This window comes from Rhipicephalus microplus, chromosome 5, assembly GCF_043290135.1.
Source record: "Rhipicephalus microplus isolate Deutch F79 chromosome 5, USDA_Rmic, whole genome shotgun sequence".
Taxonomy (NCBI): domain Eukaryota; kingdom Metazoa; phylum Arthropoda; class Arachnida; order Ixodida; family Ixodidae; genus Rhipicephalus; species Rhipicephalus microplus.
The window spans coordinates 14,957,552-14,984,423 of NC_134704.1; the positions used below are offsets into that span (position 1 = coordinate 14,957,552).

Consider the following 26,872-nt stretch of genomic DNA (forward strand, 5'->3'; position numbering starts at 1 on the left):
ATAGTGCACATGCTTTTCAGTGTGTAGAAAACCTTGTTACTGTGCTATAGCATCTGCTACTTTGTTTCACCTGGCGTAGAACGTAGGTTTTATCACAGCCCCCTCTATACTCTAAATTGCCCGCCAAGTCGTCGGCACAATAGGAGAGCATCATTGGCAGAGTTGCATGGCTCGAACACTATACGTTCCCGGGGCACCACTTGAGTAGGGCTGCTGGAAGTGCAGCGAATGCGGCTGCAGTGTATAAGCGCAGTATAAGTATTTTGAGGTTGTATTACTGTTCTAGGCTGTTTCTTTCTAAAGTATCATTAGGCGTATATGTTCGCCACTCATTGCGGTAATGTTTTTAGGCATCGCAATGTAAATTTTGAAAGTGAAATGTTCAGGTGCTTCAAGCAAGTGGTTTAAACTGTCAAATTAGAATATTAATGGCAGAAGTGCCTTTGGTGCTGCTTGGTTCCAAACTCTCAGACCAACTATGGACCGGCCAGCGTGCAGTTGATGTTGTGCAAGAGCAACAGCTCTCAGTGAACAGTAAGCAGCCCAATTTAAGCAAATGGGCTTTCCCATTCACAAAAATAAAAATTTATTTCATGCTGATCAATGGTAGTGGCTGAAAAAGCCTGCTAGAACCTTGAAATATTGTACTAAAGTTGACAGCTGGGCTAGTTGGTACGGTTTCATAAGTGTCTACTTCTTGTCCTCTAGTTAGCACTACTTTGAATATTATGCTATAAACCTATTATTATCAGGCTAAGCATTGCTGCAATGCAGAGACCATTTGCATAGTGTCCCTGCATCTACTGTAACGGCACTCTCCTATTTTGAACTTGAACTGGAACCAACCGGCCCCATGCTGCTAAGCAAAATTTAAACGGCACCCCCCCCCCCCCTCGTGCAGAGTTTGGATATTAATTACGAACTTAGTATTAATTATGGAATAGTAAGCACCCATTTTTATGGATTATGACTGCCCGTTGTAAAAAGAGTCAACTGTATTCACTTAAAAGTTTTCACTCTTTGTCCACCTCTCCTGTGTGCTTATTAGAGAAAGTTTTTTTTGCTACAGTTAGGTTTAATAATATTTTGTAAGCACCAGGCTTTCATTGCTTATACTGTAATTTCAATTAGCCTGTGTAAGAGGGACACTAAAGGCAAATATTTAGTCGACTTTGATTGTTGAAAGAGTGGTCCAGAAACCTCATAGTGCTAGTTTTGTGCTAAAGAAGTGCCCATTTTAAAATAAAATCGTCTTTTAGTGGTTCGCATAGCGTTAGCGCACTTCAAATCACTCGCCTGAAAGCAGTCTTTCTGATGTGGCTGTTGCCTTGTCCAACAGTGCTTGCCTTTACTGCATGGATGCCAACACTATTAGCAGCAGAGGGAAAGTAACGGGAGCCAAGGCAGCAGCAAAGGCCATTGAACCATTTTCTGCTAGCTTGGTTGAATTGGACCCCGCTAGATGGCACCACCTATCCAGTTTAACCAAGCGAAAACGGAACTTTCGAACCACTAATGCCATTTCTCATAGTAACGCCTAGCGGTTCTTGCTATAAATCAAACAGGAGCGAACAAGCAATACTTTATTACATCTCTTGATGCACAGAGGGTTTTTTATTACAGCAGTAAGATAACTAGTGAACAATTGTAGTCGGACACCCTCGCATTATAGAAATTATTTTCGAAATGTCCCACTTGCGGGACACGTTGTGTGATATATTTCGCTTGAATTCTCGTCAAGTGGGGCACTGCTGTTGATAATATTGCCGTTTTAGATGTTGTCATACATCGAGTTTTCTCTCTGACATAAATTATTTGCCTTTTGGTGGTTGCTCTAAGACAAATGGAGATGTTTTTTTCTACTTCAACACCACTGGAATTGCCTGGCTTCCTATTGCCCTCTTATTCTAAGCTTGTTCTTTTTAACCCATGTGCACATGGCATTTCATTGTTTTTATTTTGTTTTTCTACTAATGTTTGGCTGTATCGTGAAACGAGAATAACGAAGGTGAATAATTGTTGATCTCTCAATTGCACTGCCTATCTGGCAACTCCATCTAGGAAGAAGGAATAGGAAAGAGGAACAAAAGAGTGAGCCGACGGCAGTCATCCAAGGTGGGCGCATCCCTAGTCCAAGATTTAATGGGCCCAAGCCAACCGCTTGACCCTGTTCACAAGGAATTTCTGGTCTCTCCAAGGCTTGGGCTTGCAAGCTGGGCCTCCCACCTCTAGACGTTAGGCCCTGTGATAAGCAGCACCTACGGGTTGTACCCATACTTCCCTGTCCTTCCTTCCTCCTCCCATACCATATGGTGGTGGTTACTGGATGCTGAGGGGAAGCTAGCCTATGGATACATGCAAGTTCACGGGGGCCTTGTGAAGGAATGTTCGTGTCCTTGAACATCGGGCTGGCAGACTGCATCTAATAAAAACAAATTTGTTTTCTTTTCAGCTCCGTAGTTTAGGCTATTTTCAGCTGAGCTGAGCTTTATGTAAGCAGATGAGTCACTGCAGTGGCATAGTGGTTACTGCGCTTGGCTGCTCGCCTGAAAGATGGAAAGTTCGATCCAAGTCACGGTGGTCTCGTCTTGATAGTGGCAAAGTAATAATTAATAATAATTGTTGGGGCTTTACATCCCAAAACAATGATGTGATTATAGGGGAGGCCATAGTGAAGGACTCTATTAAAAATTTGGACTACCTGGGTTTCCTCAATGTGCATATGAATCTGACCACATGGTCTTCCAGCATTTTGCCTACATTGAATGGGGGTGCAAGTGCTAGAGGCCAGTGCACTGTGCCCATTACAGTGGGCAATAAAGATCCACATGTGGTTGAAATTACTCCACTGCAACGTGTCATAGCTTGAGTCGCTTTAGTGGATTGAATCCCACAAACCAGCCAAGAATCTAAAACCAATCGTGTGAGACCATCTGTATTTGCATCTAAATGTTTTTTTGCAACAGGGATGGCATTAGAGTAATTTAATGTGGTGTGATATTCTGCTTCCAGCATGGGAATGTCTTATCTGGGAGTTCACTGTTTCCGCTGTATTTTTTCAGGGCTCAGTCATAATCCAGGGGCTCGAGGAGATCACGGTGCACAATCGTGAAGAGGTGTTCTTCATCCTCCAAAAGGGTGCAGCAAAACGTCAAACTGCTGCTACACTTCTCAATGCAACATCTTCGCGCAGCCACACAGTATTCTCGGTCACAGTTCACATCCGTGAGACAACAGACGATGGCGAGGAGCTAGTAAAAACTGGAAAACTCAACCTCGTGAGTAATGGTGTGACCTATTTTAACACCCGCAAAGCGTTCTCGCATATGCTGTTTACTATGCACTGTTGACTCTGAGAATTCTAAATTTGGCCCCTAAGATCTCGGCAATTAACTCTCCACTTTAATTGGTTCGAATTGTCTGTGCAGCTGTCGTATTTTTCTTGTCCATTTGACCATCTCGGTGTAACAGTAGCCTAGTTCCTTCTTGCCTATCTTTTGTATTGGTTTATTTCTGCTCAAGCTTGCATTGATTCGTTTTTCATCCCATTTCACACCAAGGTTGATCTTGCGGGGAGTGAGAACATTGGCCGATCAGGTGCCATTGAGAGGAGAGCGCGTGAAGCAGGCAAGTTTCTTGTTCTTCAGAGACTTGCGGAGTACGTACCTCTGGTAATCGAAACTGCACATTTCGTTGTGTTCTGTAGGCTTAATAAGCGTTTTATCTGTTTTTATTAGTTTTGATGGTATTATGGTGCTATGGGTTAAGTTTTGAGTGCATTTCTCAGCCACATTTTGATGAGGGCTCAAAATAATTCTGTCCACTCTATGATGTGCCTCCAACTGCGTTGTGGTTATGGCACGTAACATACTTGAATTTATTTTCAGAGTTTATAGTTTGAAGTTTATAATTTTAAGTGTATTTAATAGATAAAAGGTGCTGATAGCACTGCATATTTTTTAGGAACGCAATCAGGATTTCCCTGTGTACAAACACATGAATAACAATACCAAGATATTTCTCGCAGCACCGGTGTCTCAGTTTTCTATGCGTTTACTCTGCACTATGCCGGTTTACTTGTACCTTTAGCCCTTGCATGCACTTTATCACTTGTCAAGTATGCATGTTTTGACGTTCAAGGTCTGGTGTCTCATTGCCATTTGCATGACTCTCGCAGGCAACATCAACCAGTCCCTCCTGACTCTGGGTCGCGTCATAACTGCTCTAGTTGACAAGGCACCCCATGTTCCCTACAGGTATTTGTGGTCCATCATATTTCCATTTATACAGCCTTTGTGCATTATACCACACACAACCTTGTGGGATTTTTTCAACTTGAGGTTTTTTGTAAAAATGTGATGCGATTGTATAAGTGTTATACACCAAGCATCTTGAAAAGCAATTTTAATTATCACAATTTCTGCTGTTTGCAAAACTGAGTAAAATCTGAAACAGCACGTGCCGATGTAGAAAACAGTGTTGGCTATAAAATGTGCACTGTGCTTCATTAAGTGCACACATATGTTACATGGTATGTATCTGCAATCGTCAAAACTTCAATTTGGTTGAGAGGTAAACTATGCGTCATTACTTTTTAGCTATTGGACCAGTCCTAGTACCGGAAATGAACGTAAAAGGTGTAATGTTGAAATTCACAGAGAACTCTGCACTATGTACGTTGCCACTTTTAAAAAAATATCTTTAGATTTTGATCAAAAGCTGATTGCCTTGTTTGACAAGGGCTGTTTAAAGTGACACTTCAAGTGTGTTAGGCAAAGAAAGTGCAGTTAATCACATTTTAATTATGGATATTGCACAAATTATGCCCATTACATAAATAGAGACAAGTACCGATCCTGTGACATTAAACGAAAATTGCTTGGCAGCAATGTAGCTGTACTTGCAGGCTGTGCAATGAACTGGAATTGTTGTGCTGTCGTGAGTATAAGTATAGTATGGCCAGAAAAGCCTGAAATTATGTAGTTTTAGATGGTTGCACTTCAGTCGAAATCTGAAAACATTAAGTTATTTATTTGTTTTCAATTGTTCTAGTTCATTGCACAGATTAGCATTCCAGAAAGAAGCCTGGGAAGTTTCCTTGAAATACATGGCATAATTCACAACTTATGGCTTTTGGTGCAATAAGAAATAACTAAAAATGTTGTTTTGAGAAAAACTAAGAGAAATATTTTGCACACAATGTATATTCATGATAGAAACATAGTGGGACTCGAAAAGCTGCCAGGTTAATAGCTGGATCCTTCCCTAGCTGTCTCGAACTATTGCCCGAAACTCAAGGTGACAGCAGAAGATCCGCTAAGAATAAAGAGAGCACACCCATGTTTTTAATTATATGCTTCATTGAATACGCATGGATTCATGGCTTTCATTTGCCCTAATTGGGCGAATGAAAACGGTGAATAAAAAACAGTGAAAGTAGCAGGGGGAGGTGTGTGTGGAGCAGAGGCCGCATATTTGAAATCACCTGAGGAAGGGAAAGGAGGGGCGCTTACAGCATTTTCACAGCATTCTCTATAGAGTTATGATTTTTGATGCCCTTAATATACATTGCTTGCTTGTTGTTCTTTTTCTTTGCAGAGAAAGCAAGCTAACTCGGCTCTTGCAGGACTCTCTTGGTGGCCGCACAAAGACTTCCATCATTGCGACGATCTCACCCGACATGACCAACCTGGATGAGACGTTGAGCACGTTGGACTACGCTCACCGTGCCAAGAACATCACCAACCGTCCGGAGGTCAATCAAAAGATGACCAAGCGGGCACTCATAAAGGCAAGGCTGGCCTTACTGTACTTTTAGATGTAATCTATCGAATACTTCCCATTTCTCTATGGTGCTTACTTTGGCTAATGGGTATCTTTTTAGTACCTTATGTTGTGTTTGCGTGTTTCTTCAGCTTCACAATATCCCTCAATGGGGTTGACTGCTCAATTCCCGATAGACATTTTTAACTTGACAACAACTTCACGTGTATTTGTACACGTGAAGGCAAGATAACTGCTATTCATTAAGGATTACAGACTAGATCCCATGAGAAGACAAGTGGGTTAGGTTGGCAGATGAGATTAGGAAGTTTGTGGGTATAAAATGGCAGCAGCAAGCTTAGGACCAAGTATACTGGTAGAACATGCAAGAGGAACTTTTCCTTGCAGTGGGCATAGTCGGGTTGATGAGGATGATGATTCTTGAGTCAATAAACCCTGATACTGAGGTCATTCTGTTACTCGAGGAGGGGGGGGGGGGGGCTTTTTAGTTAGCATTGATCCATACTAACAATTCCACGTTTATGTACCTGACTTGTGAAAAAATATAAGCAAATGGTGCACTTAAAACCAGCACAAAGCCTTGCTTTGACATAACATTGCCCTTGTTTATATTCACCATGAATCAACTTGCTCGATTCTGACTCCTTTATTTGTGAAGCAACTTGTGTGTAAGGAATGGACAGTGTGTTGTTCCTTTATTGCAAAATGATCTGCTTTTCCTTCTCTCAGTGATAAGAATGCACTGTAATTCACTTCTGCTTCACTGTGACAGGAGTACACAGAGGAGATCGAGCGTCTCCGAAGAGACCTGGCAGCAACCAGAGAGAAGAATGGAATTTTCGTGGACCAGGAGAACTATAGGTGAGCACCCTTTTTCTGTGAAGGTGGGTCATCTAGAGGCCTTTTCCTGCCTGTTTCGTCTGTAATGGTTTAGTGATGCTTCGGTATTCAACGAACCAGGGAACTGTGTCGAATTGTTTCTCACTTAACAGTTACTGGTAGTGAAAGCTCCATAATTACGTTCTAGCAACTTGAGAAGCCCTCTTTTTTCCATGCTACATTCTTGGATCCCTTGAAGGTCAACTTCGACTTTTTGACCATGTCAACGTAATGGTGCTTTTATGTTCCTCAGATGCTCTTGTTGTGGGCACGATAGCAAAAATACTTGGCAAAGTTAGAATAATTTTAAATAAGCAAAAAAGTGCAACACCGAAACCCGACCGCAGTGGTATCTTCATGTAATGTAAGCGTTGGTAAAAACCATGCAAACCGGAAATCGTGCAAAGCATGCTGGTCTCCTCAGCGCCAATAGAAGATGCTCAGGGAAAATGTGACTCCATCGCAACAGCCGCACCATGTCTGTTACTGACTGTGCTATGTGCACAAGCTCCTCAGAGCTGTAGAAAAAAGACAGTTGAGATTCGGATGCATGTGAAGGCCAAGTAAAATCGACAGAGAGGAATGGCGATTGCTGGTTGTGTATTCCACTGTCAGATGGCGCCACCTGTCCAGGTCGCTCAAGTTTGTGGGGCCGTGATCAGCAAAATGCTATTGCTGAAAAGTTTGCGGACTAACTGAAGCTTCTCAATATTTCTATAGGAAAAATGCATATGTCTGGCAATAGCAGAGTTTAAAATTGTGCTGGCAGGGCTGAGGGAAATTAATTTAGGCCAAGTATGCACCCCTTTTCGCAGGACGTGCTAGGCTAGATCAGGGTGCGCCCTGTATCCATTATAAAAAGGGTTTCCATGCGGTTATGTGCTCGCTTAGAACGCTACCGTAATGTTCACGCATTGACTTTCTTCTGCCGGTACGGCATCAAGTTTCTGTGAAGTGGGCCGGCACTGCTAGCTAAAACAATATATAATATCGAGACAATGGGTGATCGTAACCTCTGAGTGTTTCATGAATGTTCGGGTAATTATACGGGGAATCGTGTACAATCACAACGCAACATCACCTTCTGCCCATCGCTAGCAGGCCACTCACCCGATCATTGCTTTGTGCACAGCAGATGATGTAGTGGCGCCTCAGTTCCGTCGCTTTGACGTAAGCGCTGGGACACACACTCACAATGTTGCCAGTAGTTGGAAGCCAGTTGGGAGTTGCTAGGTAACTCTTAAAATTGACTTGTAAAAAATCTGCATATCTCTCCAGCCTGTAAATAGAGACGAATGATGGACACCTGCAAATGAATGTACCCAGCGAATTTCGCTGATATCTAGTATTGATATTTGGTAACTCCAGGTGCTTGTTCGATAGTCCTGCTTTCTGACCAATTATGGCTAGCAAACACTGCCTTTAAGATATTTTACTTTTGTTTTAAAGCATGAGTGCTCATCTGAGTTTTCAGCACCTTGTGACATTGCCTCTAATATCGCCCCTTGTGATGTTCCATGAAAAGAATGAGTGCGTATTTTCAATGTCGCAGAACATACACGTGGTATGCGCAAAACCACGACTGGCTCCCGACGAAAGCTTTTGTTCCTCGCGCTTCTTTTTTCTTGGGCTGCTCTTCCTTGGGTGATTTTGGCTGTTTACGCCAGGAATGCTTTTTTTTTCTGGGTGCGACACTCTCAGAACACCCGCGTTGTTGCATTCTTCTGTGCCCATGTGCCCAAGCGTCACCAAGGCTAGAGTGCACATGGTCTCAGCTACTTTTCCATAGTGGGGCACTGTTTTTTCTACGATTTCAGGACAGCAGTTTGTAGTGATGCTAAAATTTATTACAATATAATGGTGCTATTATTCATCATACATTATGTGGTAGCATTTACAATTAAATTTCTGCATTACCAGGCACTAAGCTACAAATTGCATCAAAAGGCCTTGAACAAAAATTTCACAGTCTGGAGTCATTTAGTGAGCACTGCCTATTGTGGATATTACAAGAGGCTCTAGTTCAAGTCAGTGAACTGTCCCAGTGACATGTGAGGCTTGGTAATGAAAATTACTATCATGGGGCATGTTTTTCCTTTTCTTGTGTAAATACATGCGCTTGCTATCATTGAACAAAATGCTTTATGAAGATTGTTGCCTACTCATGCACACTTTATATGTATTAGTTCCGTGTGTGTGTGTAACTCCAGTTGTTTGAGTGACCATGCTTTTATTGATAAGACTTCACATGCATCTAGCGTACAATAACAGCTTTAAGATCCTTTAGTAGCCTCACTTCTTGTGAAATTCTTTCTTGCTGGCTGTGTTCAGATAAAAACGTCAGTGCATGTCTGCCAACCCCCTTTAATTTTGCACACAAATTATATATATATATATATATATATATATATATATATATATATATATATATATAGTAATGAATCTGAAAAACGGACGCTCTTCTAGTAATGAAGAAGACGATGATGATCGGTGGCTGTAGTAGTAGCTCGCGCACGCTGCTCGCCATTAGCCAGACCTGCCTGATAAAGCACATTTTTGCCAAGCTGCGTCTGAACCTTTCTCGCCTGACAACACCTCTATTTTAATTGGTGGAAGAGCCGGGGTTCCCATCAACCTGGAACTTCGCAGTCGGACGCTACCCTCACCGTTCACCATGACTGCTCCTGGCCCTTCTCAAGCCGCCTTACCAACGACATTCTACTGTACTGGCGTGCCTCGGCAACGCGACCCACCAATTTTTCGCGGCAACGACGAACAAGACGTCGAGGACTGGCTCGTCGAGTACGAAATCGTAAGCGCTTCCGACAAGTGGAACGCCTGCGACCAGCTCACAAACGTGTGCTTTTACCTCGCTGATGTGGCCAGCCTCTGGTTCAAGAACCACGAAGGCGAAATCACCAACTGGTCCGCCTTCAAGACCACCATCTCCGCGGTCTTCGGTCGTCTCGCCGTGTGCCGGCTTCGCGCGGAACAGCGTCTCCGTAGTCAAGTCCAACGCAGGGACGAGGCCTTTACAAGTTACATTGAAGATGTCTTGTCTCTTTGCAAGCGCGTCGATGAATCTCTAACCAAACGCGACAAAATCAAGCACATCATCAAAGGAGTTGACGACGATACCTTCCAGATGCTCGTCGCTAGGAATCCACAGACCGTCACCGATGTTGTCCAGCTGCGTAATGTTGTCCAGTTGCGTAAGCAGCGTGTCTCGACGCGCAGGGCCGCTAAAAATACGGCTGAAGTTTCCGCTCTCGTGCACGACGTCGCTGCTAATCACACCGTCTTACTGCCCCACATCAAACAATTCATTCGTGAAGAAGTTGCGTGTCGGCTTTCTCTTGTGGCCGAAGCATCCGCGCCAGTGACCTCGTTAGATCCACGTCTAGGCCAGGTCATTGAGACACAGGTTACGCAGGCACTGCCTCTATCGCCATCTGTCCCTACGCCGCTGACCTACGCTGCCATCGTTGCTAGACCCCCAGCCCCACCTGTCTCTGGCGCATATCGGGGCACCGGGTCCTCCTACCCTACGACGCTGCCTACATACAGGCACCTCATCCTGTTTCCCCCCATGCACCTTCTGTCGTTAACCCATGGCGTACCTTGGGTAATCGACCCATCTGTTTTGCATGCGGTTTCGTGGGACATATAGCACGCTACTGTCGCCGTCGCAACTTCCAGCCTCCAGACCATGGGAATTCTGCAAATTACCAGGCTGCCCAGAATCTCCAGCGACCATCTTCTATCACCGACTCATTGTCCCCACGACGCCCTGTCGATTCTCGCCTGTCATTACCACCCCGTCGCCGATCTGTCTCCCCAATGCTTCGGTGCACGAGCCCCGCTCGAGAGGAAAACTGACAGCCACAGTTCTGGAGGTAAGAACTTCGTCGTCGTCGAACTTTTCAATACCTCCTCTTTGTCCGCCCAACGAAATTGATGTGCTAGTAGAAGGTGTTGCGGTTCGTGCACTTGTCGACACAGGCCGTCGTTTCTGTAATTAGTGAAAAACTGTATCGCGATTTGAGAAAAGTTACAATGCCGCTTACGAATCTTGTTCTGCGTACAGCCACATCCCATTTCATCGCGCCGACGGCTCAGTGCACAGCACCCGTTCTTATTCAAGATGTTTGGTACGCCGTCAACTTTGTTGTTCTCCCACGTTCATCTTACGACGTCATACTAGGATGGGATTTCTTTTCTATCCATCAGGCCCTCGTCGACTGCATTCGTGTTGAACTCACGTTGACGAATCCGTGCCTTGATATCGACCACCAAAGTCCCTCGAAAGTGTTTGTCGCAGCTGATGTCCGCATCGCGCCGTTGTCCGCTGTCCTAGTGCCTGTGTTTTCCCCTGCTGCCACTAAGTCGACGCTCCTGTTCCAACCAACTATAGCTAGTGTGCACCACCGAACCATCGTCCTCCCGTTTGCCGTCATCAACTTTTGCAATAATTCGGCGGAACTTTATGCGTGCAACGTTTCGGCTTGTCCGTACATCCTGCTACGCGGCGAGTGTCTGGGAAGCCTCGAGACCTTAATTTGTATTTTTGAAGACCCGATCTATCCGGACAAGCCATTTTTACCGACTTGTGCCATTACACCCGCAACTGACGCTAATGAACCTATGGATGTAATCCGCAAGTCCATTGATTGCAACCTTACGCCTGGACAGCAGGAACAGCTGATCAAGCTCCTACAGCGTTTTCGAGCCTCGTTTAGCCACAGTCGGCCTTCCTTAGGTCGAGCGTCATCTGTTGTTCACCGTATAGATACCGGTCAAGAGACGCCATTACGGCAGCGTCCATATCGTGTGTCAACTACCGAACGCCGTGCCATCAATGAACAGCTTGACGACATGCTGACACGTGGCATAATCGAACCGCCAAGCAGTCCCTGGGCCTCTCCAGTTGTGTTGGTGAAGAAGAAGGACGGATCCATCAGGTTTTGCGTGGACTACCGACGTCTCAACCGAATCACGCGCAAGGATGTCTATCCACTGCCACGCATTGACGATGCCTTGGACTGCATACAGGGAGCCGAATTTTTCTCTTCTTTAGGTCTGTGCTCTGGATACTGGCAGGTACCCATGGCAGAGGCCGATCGCGAAAAAACAGCTTTCATCACGCCCGACGGGCTTTACGAATTCACAGTCATGCCCTTCGGCCTCTACAATGCGCCAGCTATTTTCGAGCGAATGATGGACTCTATCCTTCAAGGCCTCAAATGGAACGTTTGCCTTTGTTATTTAGATGACATTGTCGTCTTTTCAACTGATTTCACAACCCATATAACCCGCCTCGAGAAAGTCCTCGCGTGTTTTTCTTCCGCGGGGCTGCAACTGAATCTGAAGAAGTGCAATTTCGCCGCTCGAAGGCTTACGATCCTTGGCCACGTGGTTTCAAAAGACGACATTCTTCCTGACCCTGCCAAACTTACAGCCGTTTCAGCGTTTCCCAAACCGACCACCATGAAAGAGCTCCGAAGCTTCATAGGCCTTTGCTCCTACTTCCGGCGCTTCGTCCGCAATTTGGCGACGATCATCGCTCCTTTGACCAAGCTCCTCTCCGGCTCTAGAGACCTTTCAGCCTGGTCTGCCACCTGTGAAGATTCTTTCAATGAACTGCGCCGCCTCCTCACGTCGCCGCCTATTCTGCGACACTACGACCCATCGTCACCCACTGAAATCCACAACGACGCTAGTGGTGTCGGGCTAGGCGCTATTCTTGCACAGCAGAAAGATGGCTTCCAAGAGTACGTGGTTGCCTATGCAAGCCGAACTCTTAGCAAAGCCGAAATCAACTATTCTGTCACTGAAAAGGAATGCCTCGGCATTATTTGGGCGATAGAGAAATTTCGACCTCACGTGTACGGGCGCCCTTTTGACGTCGTGACTGACCACCACGCCCTCTGCTGGTTGTCGTCACTGAAGGATCCAAGCGGTCGCCTCGCCCGATGGGCATTACGCCTCCAAGAATATAATATTCGCGTGGTCTATCGCTCCGGCCGGAAACATTCGGACGCAGACGCCCTATCTTGTTCGCCTCTACCCCCTGACCCGGACTGCTGCGAAAGTCTAACCTGTGATGTCACCATCGCCGACATGCCATCTGAGCAACGCAAGGACCCTTGGGTTGCTTCGATTCTAGACATCCAAGCTGGGCGGACGGCTTGCCCCCCTTCTCGCACGTTGCGGCGGCAAGTCGAGCACTTCGTCACTCGCGACGACGTGCTGTACCGACGCAACTACGCACCCGGTGGATGTCAGTGGCTACTCCCGATTCCACGTCATCTGCAATCCGAAATTTGTTCCACGTTTCATGATGACCCCCAATGTGGCCACGCAGGTTTCCTGAAGACTTATTCTCGCATACGTCTCCGATATTACTGGCGTGGCATGTACCGTTTTATACAACAATACGTTCGGGCCTGCTCGACGTGCCAGAAACGAAAAACTCGTCCTTATCACGCCAGCGGAACCTTTTTACCCTTACCATGCCCATCCCGACCATTCGACCGCGTCGGCATCGATATCTATGGTCCCCTTCCCAACACTGCTGACGGTAACCGCTGGATCATAGTTGCTGTCGACCATCTCACGCGGTATGCAGAGACTTCATCCCTTCCCTGGTTTACAGAAAAAGACGTTGCGACTTTCGTTCTTCACAACATTGTATTACGTCATGGAGCACCTCTGGAGTTACTGAGCGATCGTGGTCGCGTATTCTTGTCAGACATCATCACAGCATTGCTGCGTGAGTGCCACGTCGTTCACCGCACTACAAGCGCCTATCGTCCCCAGACCAATGGAATGACAGAGCGCTTCAACCGCACCCTTGGTGACATGCTGTCTATGTATATCTCGTCAGACCACTCCAATTGGGACCGAGTGCTCCCGTTTATCATGTTCGCCTATAATACCGCCTGTAACGGGGTTTATTTGCAGCGCAGAACGCAGAAAGCGAAGCAGTCAGCAGCGTCCGGCCAAGCGCAGCAAGCACGAGCTTATGCTGATGGCGATGCCCCTGATGCGCCGAGAAATGCCGCTGAAGTTCCTCTTCTTCACTACAATCGCCCTCCGCACAAAAAGACGCCATCCTGGCGGATTAGGGAGAAGAAACGACTAATGGGTCGTAATATGGCTTGAGACGAGAGACGTGGACAGTGTCGCGGCCGCGGTAGCGTAGGTCTGTGGATGGGATGATGAGCTCCACGATATAGTTGACGAGTGACGTTTGCTCTACAACGCGGTATGGCCCGGTGTATTTGGGAAGAAGTTTTGCGGAGCGGCCAGGCGCGGTAGCAGGTGCCCTAAGCCATACTAATGAACCAGGTGGAAAGTTTGGAGCCGAACGGTCCCCAGTCTGGCGGGATTGCTGCTGCCACTGGTCCTCGGTAGAAAAAGAGCGGGCAAGCTGGCGGCATTCTTCAGCATGTCGGGCAGCTTCGGACAGAGTTGTACTTTCGGACTCATGAGGTTTATATGGAAGAATAGTGTCTACTGTATTTGAAGGTTCTCGTCCGTACAAAAGAAAATATGGCGAAAACCCAGTAGTAGCTTGTACGGCAGTATTATACGCGTAGGTGACGACTGGGAGAACTTGGTCCCAATTTGAATGATCAGAGGCTACGTACATCAACAGCATACTGCCAAGAGTACGGTTGAAGCGCTCCGTCATGCCATTTGTTTGAGGGTGGTACGCTGTACTTGTGCGGTGCACGATTCGGCATTCGTTGAGTAATGCCTTCAAGGCGTCAGAAAGAAAGGCACGGGCTCTGTCACTTAAGAGCTCGCGAGGGGCACCATGACGCAGAATGAAACGTTGCAACAGAAACGTTCCAACGTCACGGGCTGTGGCAGTCGGCAACGCGGCTGTTTCGGCATAGCGTGTCAGATGGTCTATCGCAACATAATCCAGCGATTACCAGCTAGAGTTGATGGTAGTCGTCCGTAAATGTCAATGCCGACGCGATCAAAAGGTCGACTAGGACAAGGAAGAGGTTGTGACGGGTAGACTTGCCCGGGAGGTAACTTTTGTCGTTGGCACTGAGCACACGAGCGAATGAACTTTCGCACGTAGTTATACATGCCACGCCAATAATATCTGAGTCAAAGCCTAGCGTATGTCTTGAAGAGGCCTGCGTGGGCGCACTGTGGGTCCGCGTGAAAAGCTTCGCAGATGGCAGCTCGAAGATGACTGGGTATCACAAGGAGACACTTGCGACCGTCAGAAAGGTAGTTGCGTCGATAAAGAAGATCATCCCTTAGGCAAAAGTTGCTAGCCTGGCGGCGGAGAGCGCGAGACGGCGAAGGAGTGAGAGGATCAGAAAGAATGCTTATGAGGCCACTGATCCAGGGATCCTTTCGTTGTTCCATCGTCATGTTGCGCAAGGCGGATGACGCAAGTGCAGGCTCGAAGGAAGAGAGGCAAACACCTTCATCCGATATGGGTGAGCGAGAAAGGGCGTCGGCGTCCGTGTGCTTACGACCAGATCTGTAAATAACGCGGATGTCGTATTCCTGAAGTTTGAGCGCCCAGCGAGCAAGTCGTCCGGAAGGGTCTTTAAGTGTGGATAGCCAACAAAGGGCGTGGTGGTCAGTGACGACGTCGAATGCGTGACCATACAGGTAGGGGCGAAATTTTCCAAGGGCCCAAATAATAGCTAAACACTCTTTCTCGGTCACGGAGTAGTTAGCCTCGGCTTTCGTCAAAGTACGGCTTGCATAGGCGACGACATATTCATCAAACCCTGCTTTTCGTTGCGCGAGCACAGCGCCAAGTCCAACACCGCTGGCATCAGTATGAACCTCCGTGGGAGCGGCAGGATCGTAGTGGCGGAGGATGGGTGGTGAAGTCAGCAGGTGGCGTAATTTGGTGAATGCATCGTCGCATGCTGGTGACCAGGTGGAAAGGTCCTTGTCGCCGCTAAGAAGGTCCGTAAAGGGCGCACATATGGAAGCAAAATTTCTAATAAAGCGTCGGAAGTATGACGACAAGCGGACAAAACTTCTAAGTTCCTTCAAGTTCTCTGGCTTCGGAAAATCGGCGACTGCTCGAAGCTTGGCGGGGTCGGGAAGTATGCCGTCCCGCGATACGACGTGGCCAAGAATGGTGAGCTGCCGAGCACCAAAACGACACTTCTTGAGGTTGAGTTGAAGGCCGGCGTCGGTGAGACGGTCGAGGACGTGCTCGAGACGATTTAAATGGGTGTCGAAATCGGTGGAAAAGACAACTACGTCATCGAGGTAGCATAAACATGTGTTCCACTTGAGGCCTCGTAAAATAGTGTCCATCATTCTTTCAAAAGTGGCTGGAGCATTACTAAGGCCGAAAGGCATAACGGTAAACTCGTATAACCCATCAGGTGTGACAAATGCTGTTTTCGGTCGGTCAGATGCTTCCATAGGAACTTGCCAGTATCCAGATCGTAAATCCAGCGAAGAGAAGTATTCTGCTCCCTGCAAACAGTCAAGGGCGTCGTCTATTCGAGGTAACGGGTAAACGTCCTTGCGGGTAATCTTGTTTAAACGTCGATAGTCCACACAGAACCGAATGGAGCCGTCCTTCTTCTTAACAAGACCGACCGGTGACGCCCAGGGACTGTTAGAAGGCTGTACAATACCCCGCTGGAGCATGTCAGCCACCTGGTCGTCAATAACGCGGCGCTCCGACGCTGAGACTAGGTAGGGGCGCTGCCGTAGAGGCGTATGGCTTCCTGTGTCAATCTTGTGAGATATGTTCGATGTGCGACTGAGGCCAGAAGCGTGGCTGTCAAAAGAAGTACGAAACTTTTGCAGCAGGTTCACTAACTGGCTTCGTTCTGACGAAGACGTTGCGACATCGATGGAGCGGTGGAAAGCGTCAAGGAGTGACTGGTCAACAACAGAGTCAGAAATGAGTGCGCTGAGGTCCGTAGAAAGTAAACTAGATGGAGCGTCAAAAATGTGACGGGCGTCGATCGGATGCACGTGACCGAGACATTCACCATAGAATAAAGGTAAAGGCCTTTCTAGCGTATTGTACACGAGCGTCTTCGTGACGCCATGGTGGAGATTAAGGATAGCAATGGGCAGTGGAGAACATTTGCGTTGAATGAACAGGGCAGAGGGCGTAAATAAAACATCACCGTCGGAAATAGCGTCACACGACACAGTCACCAGCAGAGAAGAGCGCGGTGGTACGGTGGTGTCGTCGGAAACAAACAGTTTATAACACGGCAGGAAGGCTTCGACAGCGTCAACATCAGGAAGTGCAGATAGCTCAAGTTCAGCGCGACAGCAGTCAATGACGGCATTATTATTCGCAACGAAGTCCCAGCCGAGTATCATGTCATGGGAACACGAGGGCAGCACTACGAATTCGACGATATACACAATCCCTTCGATGACGACTCGTGTGGTGCAGGCTGCGAGAGGTGTTACACTTTCTGCGTTAGCCGTTCTGAGAGAGAGGCCGGATAATGGCGTCAGAACTTTGCGGAGTTTGCGGCACAGGTTCATGGACAGGACGGATAGAGCGGCTCCGGTGTCAACAAGCGCCATGACAACGATACCATCGACTGACACTTCAATGACGTTAGCTGGACAGGGGGGAGGACTTGTGCATGGCGACAGGGACGCAGTTCGTGCCTCGGGAACTGCGGCCGTTAGTTTTCCTGGTCGGTGGGTCCGGAATGGCGATGCATAGGGGAAAGCGAACGTCGACGTGGAGATGGGGAGCGGCGGGTCGGGCCGCGTGGACGATCAGAAGAAAAGGAAGAGGAAGGAGGGTTTGAAGGCGTAGACGAAAACTGAGGGTCGAAAGATGGCATTCGTCGAATGTTCTGGGCAGCCTGGCGACGACGACAATAACGTGCCACGTGGCCAACACCACCACAAGCAAAACATATGGGACGGTTGTCGTAGGTCCGCCATTGGTCCGAGTAGACTCCGACTTGCGGCTGGGGGGCAGAAAACTGCGGCCGAGGTGGTATCGGCATAGGCGGCGGTGAATAGGTCGGCGGTGAATAGGTCGGCGGCAAAAAGGGCGGCGGCGTTGCTCGACCTCGACAGCCTGCTGGCTGGAACGCAGGCTGTCGAGGTCGAGCAACGGCTTCGGCGTACGTGAGAGGTGCGGCGACTGGGGGAGGTTCACGGGCGGGAGGAAGAACTTGTGCGACCTGGTCTTGAATGAAGTCGCGGAGTGTAGACGGCGATCTGCGTGGTTGATCGGGTACACAGGACATCAAAGAGAGCTGACTAGCGACCTCAGCGCGGATGAACTCTTGGATCTTAGAGAGAAGAGGGGCATGGTCTTCTCCTATGCCAAGGGTGGAAAGGCTGGACGAAGAGTCGTCGAGCACCGAGGGACGTCGGGTGGAAAGACGTTGCCTGCGCAACTCGTCAAAACTCTGGCATAACTCGGTCAGTTCTAGGACAGTGCGAGGACTCTTAGAAAGCAACATTTGGAAAGCGTCGTCCTTAATGCCCTTCATGATATGCTTGATCTTAAGCTCTTCGGACATTGACTCGTTCACTCGCTTGCAAAGGTCCAGAACGTCCTCAATATAGCTTGTGAAATTCTCACCCAGCTGCTGGGACCGAGTATGTACGCGTTGTTCGGCACGGCGTTTGCGTACCTCAGGCCGCCCGAAAACTTGTGTGAGGCTCGTTTTGAAGACCGACCATGTAGGGAGTTCCGCTTCGTGGTTTATAAACCACAGCTTGGCCACGTCCGACAGGTAGAAAGAGACGTAGGCCAACTTGGCAGTGTCATCCCATTTGTTGTGAGTACTCACTTGCTCGTACATTGAAATCCAGTCGTCAACGTCCTTGTCTTCTGTGCCTGAGAAGACAGGGGGATTTCGCAGACACAGAGAACCGGCGCAGAGAACAGTAGGTGGTGCCGGTGGAGTAGTTGGAGCGGCACTTGCGTCGGTAGGCATAATGGATAGTAAAATGCGATTCCGAAGCTCCAGGGTGATCGAAGCCCAGCAGAATCCACCACTTGTAACGGGGTTTATTTGCAGCGCAGAACGCAGAAAGCGAAGCAGTCAGCAGTGTCCGGCCAAGCGCAGCAAGCACGAGCTTTTGCTGATGGCGATGCCCCTGATGCGCCGAGAAATGCCGCTGAAGCTCCTCTTCTTCACTACACCGCCATTCAAAGCACTACTGGGTTCTCTCCTTTTTTCCTCCTTTACGGACGCGAACCTTCTTGCACTATGGACACCATTCTTTCGTACAAACCTGACTCCTCCGAGTCCACGACTTTGTCTCAAGCCGCTACATACGCTGAAGAATGCCGCCAACTGGCAAGATCATTCACAACCCAAGACCAAGGACGCCAAAAGCACCACCATGACGCATCAAATAACACTACTTCCTACGATCCAGGTTCACTCGTGTGGCTGCATGTCAGTTCTGCTACACCTGGCCTTTCTACCAAGTTGGTCCCCAAGTATCACGGCCCATATCGTGTGCTACAAAAGACGTCACCAGTGAATTACCTTATTGAGCCACTGGAACCATCTTCTGACCAACGTCGTCATGGCCAAGAAATTGTCCATGCCTCGAGACTTAAGCCCTGCTACAACCCCTCCCGTGTTTACTTGTCCATAGGTCGCCAGGATGGCTCCTTATTTCGCAGGGAGTAATTATAATGAATCTGAATAAGGGACGCTCTGCTGGTAATGTGCCGTCACATCGCAACTGTATGCGCATGTGACGGCACATTCTCCAAACAATCAGATATGAGTTTTGTATCGTATGCTGGGGTATTTAATATGCTTCTTAACTTGAAAACTAAGAGTTCTTCTGGTCCCGATGAAATCCCTAACATATTTCTCAAACGATATGCCGAGCTTCTTGCAAACTTTCTTGTAATCTTGTTTCGTGTCTCAGTCATCACTGCACAACTGCCTATTGACTGGAAGATAGCCCGGGTTGTTCCCGTGTTCAAGAAAGGTGACAGGACACTTATACAAAACTATCGTCCTATTTCACTGACATCCCAATGCTGCAAACTTGTGGAACATGCCAACTGTGTTCGTGAATTTCTAGAAAGTAATGCTACACTAACAGTACATCAGCATGGCTTTCGAAAGGGGTATTCAACGATAACCCAACTAATAACAGTAGTTCACTCATTCGCTTCATCTCTTGATTCTAATGGCCAAGTAGATGTAATATCTCTTGATTTTAGTAAAGCTTTTGACAAAGTTCTGCACAATAAACTAATCATAACGCTTAGAATTCTTGGCGTCCCTGAACACTTCATCAGATGGATTTGTGCTTACCTGACTGACAGGAAGCAATATATTGACATTGGAGGTGAACGTTCTTAAAGTTTGGCAGTCACTTCAGGGGTGCCACAAGGCAGTGTCCTAGGCCCCCTGCTTTTCTTGGTTTATATTAATGATATTGTTAGCGTAGTAAGCCCTGGTGTTCAAATTCGATTATTTGCAGACTGCATATTATTCAAAGAAATTTTTCATCTTAATGATCAGGTTGAGTTAAATAGCAATTTAAATAACGTATTGCAGTGGTGCGAAAAATGGGGCATGGTTTTGAACGCCGATAAAACCGTACTGCTCCCTATAACGCGTAAAAAAAGCACCCCTGTTTTTTACTTACCAGCTTGGTTCTTCGCCACTTAGGCAAGTCGATAGCTATAAATACTTAGGTGTTACAATAACAACTACCTTATCGTGGAATAAACGTATAAATATTATTTCCTCCTCTGCATTCAGAAAACTTTGCTTTGTAAAACATAAGCTTCATAATTCCCCAAGCAATGTTAAATTACTGGCCTATTATTCTTTAATAAGACCTAAATTAGAATACGAGAGTGCAGTATGGGACCCATACACTCAAGCTAACATCAAGTGCCTGGAAAGAATATAAAGGAAAGCCGTCCGGTTCATTTTTAACAAGTTCTCACGACTTGGCTCTCCTTCTGAAATAATGAAGGCCAATGGCATTTCCCTTCTTAGCACACGTCGAAAACAGATAAGAATTGACCTTCTTTCTTTTCTTCTGAACCACAAACTTGCGATTGACCCATCACCGTACCTGAAATCGTTATCAACAAGACCCACAAGGCATCATCACGCCAAATCTCTAACACCCTATTTATGCAGGACAGACGCTTATAAGTTCTGATATTTTCCACGCACGGTCTCAGATTGGAACGGAACAACTCGGGCATCCTTAGAGAATCTATTTCTTCTTCGCTCTAAATAGCATTGTCCTGAAAATTCAGGTTTCCGATCTTTTATTACAGCGTTTTTCTTTTCTTTTCGTTTTCTTTTTCATCTTGTATGTGCTGTACTTATTATATACTTATGTATTCATTGCTTTCTTGGCTTGAATGGTGAAAATAATTGTGTTTATTGTTTTGTATTTGTTATGTATTTATTTTTACTTTAATCGCACATCATATGAAGTATGAATTTGTGGTGTTTTTTTCTCTTTTGTCCGGTACATGCGTTAAGAAATCATTTGCTATGTCGCTCCTTGTGTTCACTATGACTGTATGAAACACTCACCCCAAACAATCTTTATGCCACTTATTGTTTGACTATGTCCCCTTGTAACTGCCCACCTGCTTGGACCTAAGGGTCTGCAGTATGTGGTAAATAAATAATGAAGAAGACTATGATGATCGGGGGCTGTAGTAGTAGCTCGCGCACGCTGTTCGCCATTAGCCAGACCTGCCTGATAAAGCACATTTTTGCCAACCTGCGTCTGAACCTTTCTCTACGTACAACACCTCTATTTTAATATATATATATATATATTTATATATATATATATACATACACACACACACACACACACACACACATTGACACATTGTTTTCAGAGTTCCAGGACCAGAAAACTACTTTTGGTTTCGAGGAAAAAAAAAATTGGAAGTGTCCACTGAGCTGCCACAGTTACTTCGGATTTCATGAAAATGATATTTCGATGACATTCCACAAAATAACTGTTGTAGCTGTAGGTCTGAATAGCTTAGGCCACATACTAAGAATAGCTTTTTTTTTAATAAACAGTTATTACTTTGTAGTTTGAGTGCTATTCTCTCAACCGAAAAAATTGCGAATTTTAGATTTTTTCTCTCTATACATATAAATGTCACACTTTCCAAAAATTTCTAGAGCATTGCCACGTATTCGCTGAACAAATTTGCAGAACATGATTGCTCAGAGTGACATCAAACGTTAGCAGAAGCATTTCACTGAGAACGTGTCTCAGAAAATGCAATATTTTAAAGACCATTAATAAAAAAAGCCATCTGATTTTCTTTTTAGCATTCTTCCAAGACTCTGGCACTCTCCAAAGAGGCAAAGCTGGCATGCAAAGAGGCAAAGCTGCTCGTGAGGATCAGGTAACAACAGATCTGCTGAAAGATGGAGGATAGATTGTGTTAGAAAAACTAGCCACCCCGTTTACGAGGTGTCTCCTGACGGGAAGAGTGCCAGAGTCTTGGAAGAACGCTAACATCATCTTAATACTGTGAAGAAGAAGATGGGACTGCAGCAAGCAGCATCGCCAACGCCCGGCTCTCTCGGCTCGTGCTTCGGTTCGTTGCTGTGCCGATCGCTGGACGGTTCTTCATGCTGTCTCGTCGCTGTCTTTAACGGCTATTAAACCTCGTCACAATACATAAGAAAGGCGATGACAAGGACTTGAAGAATTACAGGCCAATCAGCTTGCTCTCTGTAGTGTACAAGCTATTTACAAAGGTAATTGCTAACAGAGTAAAGAAGACATTAGAATTCAATCAACCAAAGGAACAAGCAGGATTTCGAACAGGCTACTCAACAATCGACCACATTCATACTATCAATCAGGTAATAGAGAAATGCTCAGAATATAACCAATCACTATACATAGCCTTCATAGATTACGAGAAGGCGTTTGATTCAGTAGAAATATCAGCCGTCATGCAGACACTGCGGAATCATGGTGTCGATGAAGCATATATAAACATCCTGGAAGAAATCTACAAGGGATCAACTGCTACCATAGTGCTTCATAAAGAAAGCAACAGAATACCAATCAAGAAGGTTGTAAGGCAGGGGGACACAATCTCTCCAATGCTATTCACTGCGTGCTTACAGGAGGTTTTCAGAAGCCTAGAATGGGAACAGTTGGGCGTAAGAGTCAATGGAGAGTACCTTAGTAACCTGTGCTTCGCCGATGACATTGCATTGCTGAGTAACTCAGGGGACGAATTGCAACTCATGATTACGGAGTTAGACAAGGAGAGCAGAAAGGTGGGTCTTAAAATTAATCTGCAGAAAACGAAAGTAATGTACAACAACTTCGAAAAAGAGCAGCGCTTCTAGATAGGTAATAGTGCACTTCAAGTTGTAAAAGACTGTCTACTTAGGGCAGGTAATAACCGCGGAGCCTAACCACGAGTCTGAAGTAACTAGAGTAAGAATTGGGTGGAGCACATTTGTTAAAAACTCTCGAATTATGACAGGTAGATTGCCACTATCCCTCAAGAGGAAGGTATATAACAGCTGTATCTTGCCGGTACTTAGCTATGGAGCAGAAACCTGGAGACTTACAAAGAGGGTTCAGCTTAAATTGAGGACGACGCAGCGAGCAATGGAAAGAAAAATGGTAGGTGTAACCTTAAAAGACGAGAAGAGAGCAGAGTGGATTAGGGAACAAACGGGGATTAAGGATATCATAGCTGAAACCAAGAAGAGGAAATGGACATGGGCCGGGCATGTAGTGCGTAGACAAGATAACCGCTGGTCATTAAGGGTAACTAACTGAATTCCCAGCGAAGGCAAGCGGGTTAGGGGGAGACAGAAGGTTAGGTGGGCATATGAGATTAAGAAGTTTGCGGGTATAAATTGGCAGCGGCAAGCACAGGACCGGGTTGACTGGCGGAACATGGGAGAGGCCTTTGTCCTGCAATGGACGTAGTCAGGCTGATGATGATGATGATGATTTTCTTTTAACTCTTCGAACGGCATCGAGCGAGCTCAATGCCATGGTTACTCAGTTTAGATCACTTTTAATACTTTTCGTGCTTTGTAACTTCGTTCTCAAAAAAGTGATGCAACATGTTTTGTAATAATGCAATATGCAACAGTAATGCGACATGCAATAGTAATGCAACAGATTAAGTTAGAGCATTTGCTTGGGTTTAATTCTGAAGAGTTGGAAGAAAATCGAAGATGGCTTTTTTCCTTTTATTGGTCTTCAAGATATTGCATCATAAAAGACATGTCCTCAGTCAAATGCTTCTGCTAACATTTGCCCTCACTCTCAGCAATCGCGTTCTGCAAGTTTGTTCTCCTAACATGTGGCAGTGCGCTCAACATTTTTTTGAAGTCTGATATTTACGTGTGTGGAGGAAAAAAAGGTAAAATTTAGGCAATATTAGTCTGTATGCCGATTTCCCTTTTTTTTTAGATGCGGAAGCATCTTATACTCGCGCCTTGTAGTGCGCCGTCCGCACCGCTTCTCGAACATTCGACAAGCTGACGCGCGCGCATGCGCCGTCGCCCACCATCTGTGCCGCGCGCGCTTCTCCTTCAAGCACATTCGACAGCTGACAGCGCATGCGCCGTCGCGCCGTCGCCCACCATCTGTGCCGCGCGCGCGCTTCTCCTTCGAGAACATTCAACAGCTGACAGTGCATGCGCCGTCGCGCTGTATGTATACTCAAGGTCGGCGCTCGCTCGCTCAGTTGCCGCTCGTCGGTTGGTTTGTACGGCGCGTCGACGTCCAAGGTCGCGGTGAAAAGAATTCCAACGAATCCACAAACACAATGATCGACGTCCCTTCGACCAGCGCCGTCCTTTCGCATACGTGTGTACGTGTTCACTCATTTAACACCCCCTCCTACAACCACGTTAACCAATTTAGCCGTCGACCCAAGTAAGTCGCAATTTAACACCCCATTTCACAACCACGTTAACCAATTTAGCCATCGACCCAAGTAAGTCGCACTTTAACACCCCGTTAACCAATTATATGCTCCGCATCCTCCTCAGTGTTCCCCCGAGGGAAGCTGCGGGCAATTTTTTTTTGCTTGAAAAACAGTGCCCAAACTGCAAAGTAATAACGGTTTATCATAGAAAACTATTCTTGGTATGTGGCGCGAACTTCTCAAACCTACAGCTACAACAGTTATTATTATTATTTTTTAGGTTTCATGGAAATGCCACTTACACCAAATCCGAAACGGTTGCAGCTCAGTGGACGCCACTGAATGTTTTTTTTAAGAAGGCAGAAAGGGGTTTCCTGTTCATGGGAATTTGGAAAAAAAAATTTTTTTTCCGAAATAAAGGGTGTCGACGGACATGCACTGACGTTCTTATCTGAATGTATCTGAACACAGCCTGCTTATTATTTAAACAAGTTCATTATTGCTTACTATTACTGCTGCATAAATTTTAAATTTTAACACCGCATTTTTTATTTTTTACAAGAATGATGGAAATGAGGCTGACCAGCCAATCACAAGACATCCTGGAAAAGGAAGCACAGATAGAGTCCCTGAACGCAAAGCTGTTGACGGTGAGTTCTATACGATTTCTTTCTTTCATTCAATTTCTGTGTGCATGTGTATGTGCACTGGAAGAAGTAATAGGAACTTCGTATTTCCCAAAGAACCTTGACTCACTTTTGGGGTGTTTTTTTTTGTCTCAGTCATTCATGCAATCAAGTACACTTGTTGTTTCAAAGCTGGCAAACATGTTCTACTTCTGCATATGCATGCATACACCAAAGATTGCCACATTTATACTATCCTCTACGGCAATAGCAGATGTAAACTGAAAAATATAGGGCCCAGTAATGCTCGTACTTTTGTTTTTAGCTCCTACAGTTTGGGTCACATCGATGTAATTTTGACTGTAACAGCAGTTTTAGTAGCACTTGTCATGCTAACCGAAGATGCCATTGCTGAATCCGTGAGTACTGTACATAGTGCGATTGTGTTTGACATGGTTCATAATGGTGGCACATACTTGTAAAAAAGGGCGACTCTCAATGTGCATGTCATTAAGAGAAACTACCTTTGGGTATTCATTGGTGAATGCATGGTGTAAAAGAATATTTGCAAAGGTTGTTCCTAGTCTCATAACTGTGACTGTATGTTTTAAATGGTCTATATTTTCTGAATAAATTAGGCTTAAAGTTTCTGACAGCAGAACAAAATCGCCTGAGAATATGTGCTTGGTTCTTGTTCTGTAGATAACGGAACTTTTTGAGAGAACTAAGCACGAAGTTGCAGAGACAACCGAGCAGCTGCAGGCAACAGCAGCTGAGCTCCACAGCACCAAGAGAACCTTGAACGCAACAGAGCAGGCAAGTCTCTTGAGTTTTTTTAATCTCTGGGCCCAAGCTCTGCTCGTCATTGGAGGTTGTACTATCACCAAAAAAGTAGTCATAGTTGGCATGGACTTTAATTCTCTACACACAAGGTGGTGAGAGGTTTGAAGTAAGTTTGGTGCCTCTGGCTTGTTATTTTATATCTTAAAATGATGTCAATTGTGAGGAATGCTTTCAACAGATTTTCCAAAGAAAGAAGTTTATTGGAGTAGTTCAACGTAAATTTTGCGAGGCCCTTCAAGTTGGCTCTGAGTGAGTCTAGAATTTTTGAAGCACTCTTATTGTTCCTGAGGGCAAGTGTGATTTCATTTGTGCTTGTGAAATGGTTTCATATAATAAGTGATGCTTATTTTATAAAATTAACACGGCAGAACAAAAACTTGATGCTCGATACATTTGTCAGGAAAAACTTTGGTAGTCAAACCCCTTTATGAGAGATTCTGATGTAAGAGGCAAATGAGTATAGGAGACGCCAGTGGGCCGACATTAGTGATATAAGTGCTGCTCCAATTGTTCCAACCTTCTCCAAAAAAGAGTTGCTGCTCCATGGTGCTCGAAAATGCTATACTACCGTATTTACTCGCATAATCCTCGCACTTTTTTTTTGTCGGAAAACTGATGAAAAGTTGGGGGGTGCGAGAATTACGTGGGGAAAACTTTCTACGAAAACGTACAGAGCGAAAAAGAAAACGAAGTGGCCGCAAATCAGGATTCTCACACCAACAACTAACAGCAAGCTTTAAGAAGTACTAATTAAAACTTACCTCAACAATAAAAGCAGAGGTTCAACACAAGACAAGATTTAATTGAGACACAAAAACTGGAAGCACATAGTCAAGAATTACAA

General features: G+C 45.9%; 1 protein-coding gene across 1 annotated transcript in view; it reads left to right on the forward strand.

Moving 5' to 3' along the window:
* LOC119174001 (kinesin-like protein KIF11) overlaps nt 1-26,872 on the forward strand; it is a 65,910-nt gene that overhangs the window by 4,907 nt on the left and 34,131 nt on the right. The window contains exons 5-11 of the mRNA XM_037424780.2: nt 3,063-3,278; nt 3,561-3,627; nt 4,178-4,256; nt 5,599-5,791; nt 6,557-6,645; nt 25,122-25,209; nt 25,888-26,001. Coding sequence (XP_037280677.2) covers nt 3,063-3,278; nt 3,561-3,627; nt 4,178-4,256; nt 5,599-5,791; nt 6,557-6,645; nt 25,122-25,209; nt 25,888-26,001 — 846 coding nt within the window. The remainder of the gene's footprint in view (nt 1-3,062; nt 3,279-3,560; nt 3,628-4,177; nt 4,257-5,598; nt 5,792-6,556; nt 6,646-25,121; nt 25,210-25,887; nt 26,002-26,872) is intronic.